The 15,150-nt window shown below is 41.5% G+C and overlaps 1 protein-coding gene across 5 annotated transcripts in view; it reads right to left on the reverse strand.

Moving 5' to 3' along the window:
- Positions 1-858: 858 nt before the first annotated feature.
- The window catches only part of LOC134579136 (serine/threonine-protein kinase BRSK2), a 258,249-nt gene continuing 243,957 nt past the window's right edge, over positions 859-15,150 (reverse strand). Inside the window, exons 19-20 of one of the 5 annotated variants that reach the window (XM_063438311.1) lie at positions 13,135-13,182; positions 859-3,067 (exon numbers count right to left, since the gene is read on the reverse strand). In XM_063438311.1, coding sequence (XP_063294381.1) covers positions 2,892-3,067; positions 13,135-13,182 — 224 coding nt within the window. In that variant the 3' untranslated portion in view covers positions 859-2,891. Of the gene's footprint in view, positions 3,116-13,134; positions 13,183-15,150 lie in introns of all 5 variants that reach the window. The other 4 variants (XM_063438310.1, XM_063438314.1, XM_063438312.1 and 1 more) reach the window with 4 other exon arrangements.

Here is a 15,150-nt window from a genome sequence, read left to right on the forward strand (position 1 = left end):
GACACAGTTGTTAAATTTAGGATGCTTCTGGATTGGAAAGATTATATTGCCATCTGTTCTTGCTCCACTTACTGCTACTAGCCATGGATACTAATGGGACTGATAAAATCGCTCCTAATAGAATGCGGAAAAATGATAAAGAACAATAGGTGGTGCAATCAGCATGAATATTCGATTGGCATCCATGGCGATTGTTCTACTTATGGAACTTTGCCCAGGAATTACTCTTTAAAAACAATGTCCAGTGATTCAACTGTCACCATAAACCTATGCAAACTACTTGACTTTGTAAAATGCCTTAGGGTTTGATTCCATATTGTTCCCAGTTTTAATTTCATTTAATAAGATTAAATGCTAAATAGGCAAAGATTATCTAAGAATGGCTCGCGAAGATGAATGGCAACAATAAAATATATATATATAAAAAAAAGAAAATATTACACTGTACCCATTTTAGAGCATTTCCCTTTAATGGTCATTGTGGGTGTTTTTTTGTTTTGAGTTTTCCTGTTCCTAAGAATAGAATCTTCCATTCAATGTGAATTTAATGAAACGGCAGTATATTACTTGTACTCTTAATATCATGCACATATTCACTCTTCTGTACAGTCAACACACAAAGACATGAGATTTACACAATTCTAAAAAGATAAATATATTCTCAGTTGTCATATTCGTTTTCTTTGTATGTATTAATACATGGCTTTTCACTGAAGTGTGAATTGTCAGGAATTATGGGTCCAAAAGCTTCAGTTTAAACAACTGACTTGGAGAATTTTCCATTTCCATCTATTTCCTCCTAAAACCTTTTTCTTTTTAGTTTTGGTATACTTAGTTTGATTTTTCTAGTAATGGATTAAAAAAAAGATGTTTAGTTTTTTTGTTTTTTGTTTGTTTGTGTTTACTACTGTGTTTCACAAAAGGAAACCTTAAAATGATTAAGAAACATAAGTGTGTGAGCTGGTTGGATGCGGCGCACTGTACGGATACACACACTGCAATGTTGCATGTGCTTATGTACATACATTGAAGCATTATGTAAACACTGAGGTTGCAAAGCCTGTGTGCTGCAGTACATTGCACAGCTACTCCCACCATGCAGAGCATTGCTCAGCAGGCCATTCTTGCAGTCAGCAGTTAATAATTTAAACACAAAGAATTAACATCCGGTCCTTAAACTTACAAACCTTATAAAAATAGCCCCAATATTTCACATTATTCAATAGGACATGCCCCACCTCCCTTTATACAGACCCCAAAAAAACATTCCCTATCCCCACAAGATGAATAGCTAAATACTAGGGCACTGCCCTAAAGGTGGGGGGTGGGGGTCAGTACTGATCACAGCCCACATTTAACCCTTGATGGGCCCTGCAGCGATGTCTATACTGAACGATGTTTGTACGGCTGTTCTGTAGTATACATATGTGTGTAAACATAATTAATCCCTTAAATACATTCAGCATTAAAAATCCCTTAATATAGTTTTGTCAACCACTTCCCTGCCAAAAAAGCTGCACCAAGTTGCGAGCTTAGATTTTTGTGGTCCGTGCAGCCTCCGTGGGACAGGCCGATTATAACCCTCCAATACGACTCTTAGCCAGTAGCTGAATCAGCAGGTCGCTTGTTGTATTTAAACTGTAGCCGGAGGGCTGTAAGTGCCGATCCCAAGGTTATTCCAATTACAAAGGATTTCTGGGAATCTGGAGTAGGGTTATCATTAAGGTAACATGAGTAGGCCTGTTGCATTGCTCCTGCCATCTTAATATCCATGTGCAAACACCCTCATCGCTTTGGTGTTACAACTTGAGGGTAACCCAACTCCTGAGTGCCTTATTGCCCCTGTACTGTAGAAAGATGTCCCTGCGTCAGGATCCGATGTGGGTAGTGGATGCAGGGTTGAGTCAGGGTCACCTTCTGGCCAGGCGGACGGTGAAAGTAGAATATGAAGGGCGGCTGGTTAGCTTTTTGGGATAATTCCTGATTGAGCAAAACGAAAAAAACAGACATGCGAAAGAGAGAGAGAGAATGTGTGCAAAAAGTCAGGAATGAGAAGAAAAGATAGAAAAGTAAGTGGAAAACGAAAGGAAAACAGGCGTTTTAAGACCAAAAATTAGAAACAAAATCAAAGGAGAAAAATAAATAGATATTGAATAGAAGAAACAGCAAAGAGATGAAATGGAGAACAAACACATAAAAAGGAAAGAAAATCATTAAAAACGAAAAATCCAACGTCAAGCAGGAGGCAGCCTGTAACGAGTGAGCGCAAGCTCTATATACATATTTAGACCTTTTATATACATAACATTGTGTCCCGGCTAGAAAACGATGCACTTCTAGCTAATCATTAATAATGCATTTACATGTGTGCAATAATATAAACACACACACATATACTTAATATATATATAAAGCCATATCTCGTAGCTCACTACTATATACAACCTGTGGCATTACACCCAGGGAGCGGGTGTCTTTTTGTGCAATTAAATTCACTGAACAAATCACGGAGTGGAAATGGTGACATCATGTGGCCACTGTTTATATTGCAGGATGGTCCCTAAGGGAATGAAATGATTGCTAGTGGTCATTTATCCCCTACTCCCTAACGGTGTCTATTAAAAATGGTAACACTATCACCATGGTAGTATGGACATAGTCGACTCTTAAAAGAGTTAATGATATGTTTTACTGTTCTTGTTTAATGATCATTTTGGGTTGTTATGAGTATGTCCAGGCAGCACTGAATCTTGTAGTCCCAACGCGTATTACAGGGAATAAGTCCTATAATATCATCAGGTGGTGCTGTCACTATGTGTATTCCAGGGTAGCTCCCTACAGTATCATAGATTTCTAGTGACCCCCTGTGGTCACAGTATGGATTCCTGCTGTTATGTGCCCTGTTTGCTGAGGGGAGCAGGGACAGGGGGCTCCTGAGTGATGACTGGGCTGGTTTTTCTTGCTCTCTCTTTCCCGCTGGCTCCCAAAGGCCCCTGCTCCTTGTTATCAGCCGGACGCTGTTTGCTGAGGGGCCCAGGGGAGGGAGAGGCGTGACCATTCTTCTCGTCTGAAAAAAGTTGTTTAAGTACGTCAAAGAAGTTACTGATTGGGCGGCCTAGAGATAGAGAGAAAAATAGGGAAGGGAGAGAGGGAGGGAGGGTAAGAGAGAGACAGGCAGAAAGAAAGAGAGGGGAGACAGAAGAGAGTGAAGGAGAAAACAAGTAAAGTGATGGGAAATAAGACATGTTGACGTGGGTGAGTGAGTGAATGTGTGACGGGAATAAGGACAGAAAGAAGAGATGAAAAACTGCCGTCTAATCCAGGGTTCTCCAACTCTAACACAACAGTTGCTATTTGTCTTTGCTAAAGTTGGTGCTCTCTGGAAAAGAGACAAGAGGAAAGAATAGTAAAACGAAGACAGCAACATTGTCTGAAGGCTGTTAGGATGTCCACCCATGCAGAGATATCTAGAATAGACCCACATTTCTGGGCACAGTGCAGATTGTGAATGCATGGTCTAACTGAAAGATGCTAAAAGTCACTGTGTATTCCACACAAAATTCATTTTTTGCCATCAGTTACATGTTTTAATGATTGTTTTAAAATAAAACCAAAAACACATGCCGTTGATTAACGATACTTGCCATGTTTTAAAGGGACACTAGGCACTATAACCATTTCATCTGGTTAAACTGGTCCCTCCGTTCTGTTGAGCATTTTATAAAGTTAGAATCTTTATTAAATGTTTCGAAAGACTGTGTTGGGATTTTACTGAAATGATAACCCAGTCAAACAATGTCACAAGATAAAATCGGTTTGTGTTCCATCTTATGGGAAGTGGATCTGTTTACCATTATTAGCGTTTATTTATTGTATGCATTGTTTCTTTTGTGGGACTTGTTGCCTTTCTTTTTCCTTTGGACACACAGAGGTGAGCTTTTTATATAAAAATTAATTTTATGACTATATGTATAATTTCTTTTGACTCACTATTGTGAATTTAATGTAGTTGGTTAATATATGTAAACTTGTTATTGGTTAATTATTTGCGCATATAATAAATATACACTGAATTGACTATGTGGTGTTAGCTTGACAAAGACCCCTTCGGCAGGTCGAAACGTTGCTGCTCTTTTTTGTTACAGAAAATCTGCCTGCGGTTTGAACACTCTGAGTGCCGGGAGATTTTCTTTTTAGAAGACAAAATAGGGACTACTTAGCCTTATGTATTTTTCCTACATAAAAACATACAAAACACTGAGTTACTTCATAGTCAAGCCATCAGCTGTCATTTGTGACAGCAGATGTAAAAGAGGCTGTAGCGGATCCCCTATACTCCGACTGTGTATATCCATTGTAAATCTCCCGAGTCCGAAGGTGAAGCCGTGATTATAGCTCAGGTATATCCAAACATCAGCCGGAACTTGATGAAGGAATGTATTTATATACACAGACCCCCAGCATGGGAACTCCATTCACTTGTACAGTAAGCCCGCCCAGGAGCCTGTGTGTCTGGGAGATAATTAGATTTAAGCAAACGATAGCTCTCTTATCTCCCAGTTACTAGAGGTACAAAATATTATATAAAACCCTCAACACATACATAACACATATATGAACCCCCACAAGCATTATATCCCTGGATAGCCTGAATCTACAGAGTGACTGACCGAAATAGTGGTAGCTTTTGGAAACTAATAAAATGTCAAATGGTTCCCCTGGCTCATAGATAGCGATTGTTCACCTAGTTCGTGTGAACAATCCTACTGAACAGTGCTCTCCTGTCTTGTCGGGAAAAGAAGCAGGCATCTACGCAAAATCACAGAGGTTCACACAAGGATTCATCCAACTTTGAGTGCCATACGTTCGATGACCAAGTGCTGCTGCCTGCGTTCGTGTGACAAAATGGTTGCCATACAGGGAGAGCACTTAAGTGTTGTGGTTAGTTTGTAGTTAATGAGCCATGAGGCTGGTCAGTGTTCGGTAGATTGCAGCTCCCGAATTGGGGAAACGTGAATGGGTTTCGGGGAACATAATATACGAAATAGAAGGGAAATGTCTTGAGCACAGGAAAATAGTGAGTTTGTCACATTGCTCCCCCAGAGTTCCATGAAACGTCATACCCACTTAGACCCAAACATGTTGGCTTGGGGATGTCCGGATGAGAGGTAGCTACCCCACCTGGTTTAATATGGCTCCCAGTACATACGTGGTGTCACTTATCTGCTCTACTACCCTTACGGGCCCTTGCCAGGCTGCTTGGAGCTTATCTGCTTTTGTGGGCTTAAGGACTAAAACTTTTTGCCCAGGCTCCAAAATATGATCTCTAGCCCCCCCCCCCGGTCATACTAATGTTTCTGGCGCTGCTGGGCCGCCCGCAGGTTCTCTCGAATGGACTCAGTTAGAGCCTGCAGCCGGTACCGAAGCTCCAAGACATATAGAACTATAGGGGTACCTGCCTCTCCCAATGTTCTCAGATAAGGTCCAGGGGTCCCCAGATTCTCTGCCCATACAACAGTTCAAAGGGGGAAAATCCAGTTGACTCCTAGGTGAACAATAGGTAGGGGAGAAACTTTTCCCAGTTTCGATAGGAATCTGTGAAGGTTTGCGGCATCTGTTTGAGGGTAGGAGTGATAGGGGGAGCTTAATATGGGTTTGACCCCGCAGCTCTGCCAGGTCCCTTGATCTGATTATGATTTCCCTCTGCATGGATGAGCACTACGGCTTTAGGATACTGGGCAGCATAGTCCACCACTGTCAGAATGTACTTCTTTCCCGAGGAACTAGGCTTACTCAGGGGTCCCACAAGATCTACCGCTACTCGGTAAAAGGGCTTCTCTACTATGGGGAGCGGCCTGTGTTTAGCTTTGACATACGTTGCATGTCCTGCAATATTCCTGTAAGTCCCGGGTGACTCCGGGCCAAAAGAACACCTGAGTCAGCTGGTCCTTAATCTTCCTTATGCCTAAGTGACCTGCTAAGGGGATATTGTGGCTGATTTTTAACAGTTCCACCAATATATTCAGGGTACTATCAGCTTTTTTTGTACTTGGGCAGCTCCTCTCCCGGCTCCTACGGTCACTCTGTACAATAGACCCTTTTCTTATTGGAGCTGTCTTCCTCCCTCCTATACCCACCTAGTGGGGTCCTCTGTCTGCTCTTTACCAAAATCTTGTGGGGTGCCCCAGTAGGGAGTGGGTTGTATTGCCAGAGTCGGGGCCTTGGTTCCTACCTGAGATTCCTGAGAGTGTGAGGAGTCCATCGCTCGAGCCTGCAGCTGGGTGGTTACTGGTAGTGCTCCCTCAGTGGTCGGTGTAACAAATTGGGAGGTCAAACACCCCAAATCATTTCCCAGTAGTACTTCTGATTGTAACTCTCTCGTGATCCTGACTTCCAAGGATTTGGACCTGGAACCCCAATCAATGTGTACCCGTGCTGTAGGTAACTTGTGGATGGCTGCCCCTGCCACCCTAATGGCAACGGTGCACCCGGTATGCTGGTCAGGGTCCACCCTGTGTGGTTACACAAGGGTTAGTGTAGCACCGTGTCTCTCAGTCCCTTGGCCTCTTGTCCATTCAGGCATACTAGTTGTCTGTGATGAGCTCTGTTGTCTACCACAACTTGTATTGGGTTCACCCTGTGAAGCACCGACCAGTGTTCCTCTGGGCCAAGGGGGACGGTGTAAGAGCTGGCACCCTGGTTGTCCCTCATGGATTCTTCACGTAGGCAATGAGTGGCTGCTCACATCGGTGGTGCTGGTTGGCGTTCAACTGCGCAACCGCAAAAGATGGGATTTTAATATGCACCAGTTGATTACATCTGTGACACAGGGGTCTCGTCTTTCGGTACGGGGTTGCTGTCGGCATGAGGGTAGGTGGAGGCAGCTGGTTTGGTAGAGTGGGTGTCGGGGTGTAGTGGTTAGATGGGTTCCCCCGGTGGTGCCCAGTTGATTTCTGCCCTTTTGCCATCATGGCATTCATCAGCCAATCTAGCGGCTTCTTCCACAGTTAGAGGTCTCCGGTCTCGGACCCAATCTCAAACCTCTGGTGGGGCTAACTTTTTATAAAAAGACTTGAGTATGAGCAGGGTGGTCAAAAAACTGTAGAGCATCCGTTAATGTGGTCGCCTGCCATCTTTGCATCCAATTTCGGGCAGCATGGTGCATACAAAATGCCCATTCGGCATATGAATCTATCCCCCCTTTCCAAGTCCACAAAATGTTCTTCGGTGTGCTTCAGGGGTTACAGCATACCTAGCTAGCAGTGCCTTTTGATCATTTTGATCATAGTCATGAATGTTCTCATAAGGCACTGCTCTGTATGCTTCTGCTGCTCTGCCTGAGAATTTGCTGCTAAGTATTGCAGCCCAGTTAGCCTTTTCCAGACCCTTCCAAAGCACACTTACGTTCACAGTCCTGTAAATAGCTGTCCATTTCACCATCTGTGAATTTCTTAAACGCTGCATAATTCACTTTCCGTGGTTGTCCATTTGTAGATCCTTGTAGGAATGTTGTATCTCCCTGTAGCGGGCCTGCTCTTGCCTCACAGGCTTTCTGTGTCTCTTTTGCATGAGCCATGATCTGCACGATTATGTCCTGCGATGGATTGGGCCCCACAATGCTGAGCCTCCATCTTACATCCCTTTCAAAATCTGTCTCCTCAGCGCTGTCCATTAATGTGTTTACTGTTTCTTTCAATTCGGGACTTCCATTCGAGAGACAAATTCCGGCGCTTGCCACCAGTGTAACGGATCCCCTATACTCCGACTGAGCATATCTGTTGTAAATCTCCCAAGTACCAAGGTGAAGCAGTAATTATAGCTCAGGTATACCCAAACATCAGCCAATACTTGATGAAGGGTCCAAGAAGGTTTTATTATAGCCCAATGGCCAGTTTATATACACAGACCCCCAGCATGGGGTCTTCATTCACTTGTACAGTAAGCCCACCCAGGCTTCTCTGTGTCTGGGAGATAAATAAGCTAGCTTTTGCTTAATCCAATTATCTCCCAGGCACTAGAGGTACAAATATACAAAACCATCCAAATTTACATAACACATATATGAACCCCTACAAGCATTATATCTCCGGATAGCCTGGATCTGAGCGCCCAACATATCCAAATAGCGCTCAGATCCCACACACACAGCCGAATCGCCACCCGGGTAAAGTTTTGACCGACCGCCCATGTGGCATCTGTCCAAATTAGTGTCAGGATTACAAGTTGACCCAGCACGCAGAACTGTGTCACACCTAGGACTAATAATAACATAAAACCAGACCTTAGAGTTGCCAGACTTAAAGTACCCAAGAATAGTCAAAATACTTGCTGAGGTCAGGAAAACAGAATCAGACACAACGATGAGGGAAAATCAAGAGTCAAGGATCCCAGAATTCAGGGATGTCAAAATGAAGCCAAAGTCAAATACCAGAAAATCAAGATCAGGAACGCACTCTCGGATTACCATCAGGATGAAACCACGACAGGGCAATGAGCAACAGGAGAGTTGGGTTTAAATACCCCTCCTGTGGATCCGATTGGCCGTAACCGGCCTTTGACCCCAAAAGCAATTACCAGGTTTCCATGTGCATTATTGCTGCTCGGCACAACGTTTCCTATCATGACGGTAATGTTGCTCAGCACAACTTTTCCTGTCAGGACGGTAAATGCCATTAACCACATTTTTATGTGCAGATGAATACGTGACAATTAGCTACAGAGAAATGGTGGTAGTGGTCGGTCACTTTCAAGAGTTCAGAAACTAATAAAATCTCGAACAGTTGCCCTGGCTCATAGGTAGCGAACAATCCTACCAAACAGCGCTCTCCTGTCTTGTCGGGAAAAGGAGACATTGACGCAAGATCACTGAGGTTCGCACAAGGATTTATCTGACTTTGAGTGCCATACACTCGACGACCAAGTGCCGCTGCCTGCGTTCGTGCAACCCAATGGCCACTGTTTTCCACAGCACATTTTGTTCGGTTATATGGATGGCGGCCACACAGGGAGAGCACTTAAGTTTTGTGGTTAGTTTGTAGTTAATGAGCCGGGGGGGAGGGGGGGTCGTGTTCGGTAGATTGCAGCTCCCGAACTGAGGAAACGTGAATGGGGTTTACAAAATAGAAGGGAAATGTCTTGAGCACAGAAAAATAGTGTTTGTCACAGATGCTCTTTATATGGAGGATCCCGCTGTCTTTATTGAGACTTCAGATCCTCCATAGATATCAGTGTTGTACTCTCATGGGTGTGTGAGAGGACAGCATTGACTTAAGCTCCTGGAGCTGAAAAGGTCAGTGAAGAAGAATATGGTCGCACCTTTAAGTGGAGCAGTCACCAAGGTGACAGTCACTTTAAGGATGAATGTTGATCGATCCTACTCCAAAATGAAATGAACTTCTCAGTAACCAAGACATACTGTGCTATTCTTTATGTCCAGCCTGTATTGATTTCATAGGAAAACACAAATGACAGCCAACACCCATCTACATTTTTTAACATAAATAAGGTTTACATGGCAAAGAGCTGAAAGTTTGCTGTAGTCTTCAGTGTAGATCTTCTGCAACCATTGCTTAGATTGTATCGATGGCATAAAATGTCATTGGTCTTTAAGTGGATAGCAAGAATTTTAATGAAAACAACCACAGAATGGCAAATATTCTGGGAAACAAAATAGTAACTGGGAGGTCCAATTGAAGCAATTTTTGATATTGTGGTTTACGAGCCCATTAAGATGGAGATATATTGAGTACACAAACTCATTGAGATCCTAATTTGGATGCTTGCATCTGTTGATATCCGTGGTTCAATTACAAATTGGAAATCTTTTAAAGGTCAAAAAGGGCTTTTTAAAGACCGGCTACATCAGATGACAGTTACACAGTACAGTATATCAATCTATTAGGATATTAACAATGTTAATACTATGGAGTTTACTAGTATCTAGTGGCTCACCGTGTTCAATATATAATTCACCTTACTCAGATTTTTTTTTATGTCCATACATATCCATCCAATAAATATGCTTTTATCACCCTAAACAAAAAAAAAATAATCTTCATTTGTTAAAGTAGGGATACATTTGTCCTCTTCAGAGCTAAATTCTCCACACATCCAAATCTTCTCCATGTTGACGCAATGCCAAAACTAAATATTTCTCTCATTTAGCTTTGACAGTTTTATAGAATGAGTAATGGGGAATAGGATCCTTAAAATTGAAAAAACAAATAGACTTATCTTGGCATAGAGCATTCTTTGTGTTTTTAGGGGTTAAAAATGAATCTCTACACCTTTATTCTTTACAAAATTGGGCATATGTTGTCCCAAGCAAATACGGTAGCTACATCTTAACATAGGCTCTTATTGTTAATTAAAAAAGCATGATGTTTCAGACAACAGTGCTGCTTAAGAAATAGGAAGAGTAGGGGGTAGGAGAGGCAACAGAACAAACCTACAAACAGGTAGAAAGAGAGCGTGTGTGAGAAGACAGGTGGGTGCTGTACACAGAGCATTGATATGCAGTCACAGACAGAAATGAGACAAAATAACATTTTTGTAGATGAAGACAAATCATTTAAAGAATGCTAAGTAATTGCACAGGCAACCAGGCAGCTCTGTTTAAAAGCCGAGAGTTGCGAAAGGATGCAGTCTTTAAGTGAATGCCAATTAAGCTGAATGCCCTATGGAAGGTGAAGCAAAAACAGCGGTTGCATAGATGAGGGTAGGCTAGGAGGTGAGGATGAGGTGAGATGCAGGAAGAAGCTGGCGTAGGGGTGAGGACAGCATAGCGGGTGCTGAATAAATCCTGTGTCATTACAGCTAAAGGATTATGGGGTGAGGCATGTCATTTCACTAGTTGAGGTAGATGTGGGGTCTTCTTCTAAAACAAGTCAATATGGAGATCGAGAGGACGGTGTGGAGCTGTATGGGTGCACATGGTTGTTTAGCAGTGATGTCTGTTGAAATAATGAGGGGGCACTAGTACTGGGAACATTGGGGTGTTAAGCACGATTACATATCTGTGTGCGCATATTGCTCATATTTCCTGTGATTATAGCATAGCCAGACTGTGCTTTGCACGTTAACGGCAATGCTAAAACTATAAAACAGCCTAGGATCAGGAAAGTGGTGAAACAGGCTAAAATTGGGGGTAATCCACACCTAATGGAATCACCATTTTTCTGACTGCAGCCATTTGTCAAATCCTTTCCACTGTCTTTACCCAGCGATCAGGTTTATAGAATTTTTATACTGAAACCACAACTAACCTCTATATTTGCCAAAGTGAAATTGCATAGCGTTCATTGAACTAAAAAGAATGCAACTTGCACAGATCAGAGCAAGGGTCAGTATTTCTATATTTAGTGCTAATATTATTTTGGAACCAACAGGCCCACTTTTCCATAATTGTAACCCATGTTCTCTCTCTCAAAAAACTAAATGCTGACCAAAAGTTGAATTAAGGCTTGAACTTTGTATTCAAGTACTGCAATACATACATAACTATAGTGAAATCATTTATAAGAGGCCATTCTGTGTTTGTTACTATTTATTTTTAAAGCCAGAGTTCTGCCTGCTAACTGGTTAAATGTCATATACAGGGCTCAGGGCTCATCTCACCTTTTTTTTTTTATTAATTATTTTTATAATGCAGGTGTAGCCAGACTGAAACTATCCATTGAAGAATTGGACCTCCCATCACCCACAGCCAACTGACTCAATATAATATTGGTTTTGTTCCAACAACACCTGAAGAAGCACAGATTTTGCCTTTCCTATGAAGGCAACAGACCATTACATTCTTACTATATCACGTAGACATATTTAGCATAAGTACCTTTGGTTAAAACTATATTATTTTCTGGAATATCAAGAAACAAAATAACAAATAGAGAATTTGTTTTTACTAAAAATAATTGTTCATCGGGTATTTATTGGTATCTTGGAGCTACACGTTAGAGTACAATAGTTTCACACTAACTAGTATGTGCATTGTAATGGATATACCTGTACTACAAACTCACAAATCCGGTGGATATATTGATGACATAACAGACCTAGATTACTGTTTGTTGTACAGAAAAATGAAGCACGTGCAGGGAGGAGAAAGCAGGTGATAAGAGATTAGTGGAGAGGTGACAGCATGGTAAGATGGACATGTAGGCTCTTAGAAGTCAAAAAATGATCCATTTACAGTGGTTTTATGGATGATGATAATGGAAGGAGTAATTAATGATTAAAATTATGAATTTAGGCAATGTAACACAGGGGAAGAAAAGATAGATAGGGGTTAAATAGACAGAAAGGAGCAGGAGCAGTTGGATCAGGGCAGCCGCAAGTTTTAAAATAAAGATATAGTGCTTCAGATCATTGAAGTGGATCCATATTAACCAACTTCTAGTTAGAAAGGTTCGCCTCACTTAGAAAGCTATGTGGCTTGTACAATGGTTACCGTCACAGGCAAAAACACTTTTGTACCTCATTATATAAAAAAAAAATCATGACAACCATACTAGCTGGAATGAGATGGAGGGTGAAAAACGCAACATGAAGGCACAGGGTGAAATCTTCCTGGATAACTCCAGGACGGCCTGGTTCTCTCGGTAAAGAATGGCACTTTAGGCTGGTGTGGACTTTGGTTACATAAGGATACCATGATCTATAGTCCACGGCAGCTAGTACGCCAAAATATTGTCCTTCATATGGGCTTCATGACTACATCGCCTGCATACAAATAATCTGTATGTGTGGTGGGTGTTAATTAAAACAAGCTATACTATATATATATATATAGGGAGGAAGGGAATTATAGATATATGTATATGTATGATACACAAATGGTGTTTCTCTTTAGGACTTGGTTTGGCAACGTGTGGATCTACAACCGTTGTTGGATGACAAATCCTAGCACCCTCAGACTGCCTGTGGATGATGGTAATTGTAACCACACAACAAATGTGATTATTCTCTGTAGGTGGCATCTATCTTAACTGGTAGATTAGTAATCAGGACATTTTGTGTGATTGTGTTAAGGAGGAAAGGAGTGTCTATAAGCAAGGAGTCCGCGTGGATAGCAGGGGGGAAAATAGCAATAGCAACAGCAGCAGAGACATGAGGAGACAGCTGGAGGATCCTTACCACATTTCGAGAGCTTTCCACTGAGATATTCCATACAGTTATTGGGGTCTGAACAGCACAGGGGGAAAAACAGGGTGGGGGGGACATGAACCAAACGTTCCCACACAAAACATCCACCCCCAAAATGTGCACCCCCTGACAAGGATTAGTAGTATTGACACATTGAACTCGCTGTCTACATGTACTAAATGCTAATGCTGCTAACTGCACCAGAGTCATTTATGATAAATGTTTTGATAAAAGTCAGGATGTCTAATTAGACATGAATAACGTGTTCTGTATGACACCCTACATCCGTGTGAATTATTAGTCATGTTAACTACATAGATATAATTATGCGTGCACATTTTTGAATGGATCAGCAGTGTTTAGGATAGCGTTTGCTCTAGGTCACTAGCCTTTCCTTATCGTTTAGAATGAGGGACAGAGAAAGAGAAACTAAACAGGTATAACTCACAGTTATCTTCAAAACATTGTTGAATAATGCTTGTCGTGGAAAGGTGAGACCTGCGGCTGCACTCCTATAACGCAGTGCAGAATACTAACACAGCATTCAGACACACATCTTGCTTTCCATAACGGCTCATTCATGGATCATTCTACAATGTTACATGTTGGTGTATATGTATATACTGCATTCCAGAGGCCAGGAAGTCTGAATGTCCCGGCACAGGATTTTCGCCATGCCAATAACTGTACTTTTATGGATGGTATCTGCTGAAACCACAGTGTGTGTGTAGCATAGGAAAGTGAATAGAAAATGTATTAAGAAATGTATAGATTTTATTTTAACCTCCATCTCCACAGATGGTTCCTCACACAAATTAAATATTGTATCCATCTGCAAATCTACCGTATTCTGGGAGTGAATCTTTGTAGGAAATGTGTGTAAGCTTCCGTTTCATTTGTTTATTAGTTGCTACATTTACTGACCGTTTCTTTAATGTAGTATATACAGGTCTATTCATTATAGTGAGAATTCAAAGCGAATTTTACATTTACGGCCAAAATGATAGAGAATTATTCCAGTTGAACGATTTTGATGGTATTTTTGAAATTTACACCAAATTCTCATTTTATTGAATAACTCCCTGAAAATAACTGCAAAATATTACTACATATCTTAACTGCTGAACCATTGAAAAAATAGGCACAGCACTTAGGTTTATGCTCTTTTGACTAACTCTTATTATTTTGAAACACACAGATGTACAATTGTAAATATGCACCTGAAGCAGTGAAACTGTGAGATAATTCAGCGTTAAGAGCAGAGATTACATTGGGCAATACCTGTGTACACTGGCTTGAAATAAGAGTTGTAGTTGTGGCATACACCCCAAGGCAGAGGAGCTGTCAATCAGTATTACCTGGTGGTCTATGAAGGAGAAGACAGGAGATCTCTACTAACGATTGATCTCACAGATCTATCTCCTGTTTCCTGTCTGCTATGCTGCACTTCTTTCCCCCTCAATCTTCCTTCGTGAAGGTTCCACCACACAAACAGTTAAGAAAGGAACAACTATGTTCTGCAGATTACACATTGTCTACAATTACTCAACATAATGTTTCATGTATGAGTTTTAAGAAGGTTCCTTTATTAAATGTTAGAAAAGTGATTAGAGGGAACAACAGTGCTATATTACAGACATTATAATGTAATGACATAAATGGTGGACAGCCTGAAAGTGGAAACAGTAGGCGTATACACTGACCCATCCCAGAAGACTAGGTGGTGGAGAACATATTAGCGGCTAGAGTATTACCTAAATTACTCATAGATGGTGCTCAATTTAAATAGTTACATCCAAATCTGAGATACGCACATTCCACACGGAAGACTTTCATACATGTGCCTCATGAGAAAACAAGACTACTTGCATGCTGTGGTCTTATAAAGTGCATCATACATGAGCTAACTTGACCATCAAAATGCATTTGGTCCCAATCCCTGGTCTTTAACCCCTTAAGGACCAAACTTCTGGAATAAAAGGGAATCATGACATGTCATACATGTCA

The sequence above is a fragment of the Pelobates fuscus genome, chromosome 12 (assembly GCF_036172605.1).
Source record: "Pelobates fuscus isolate aPelFus1 chromosome 12, aPelFus1.pri, whole genome shotgun sequence".
In the NCBI taxonomy this organism is placed as follows: domain Eukaryota; kingdom Metazoa; phylum Chordata; class Amphibia; order Anura; family Pelobatidae; genus Pelobates; species Pelobates fuscus.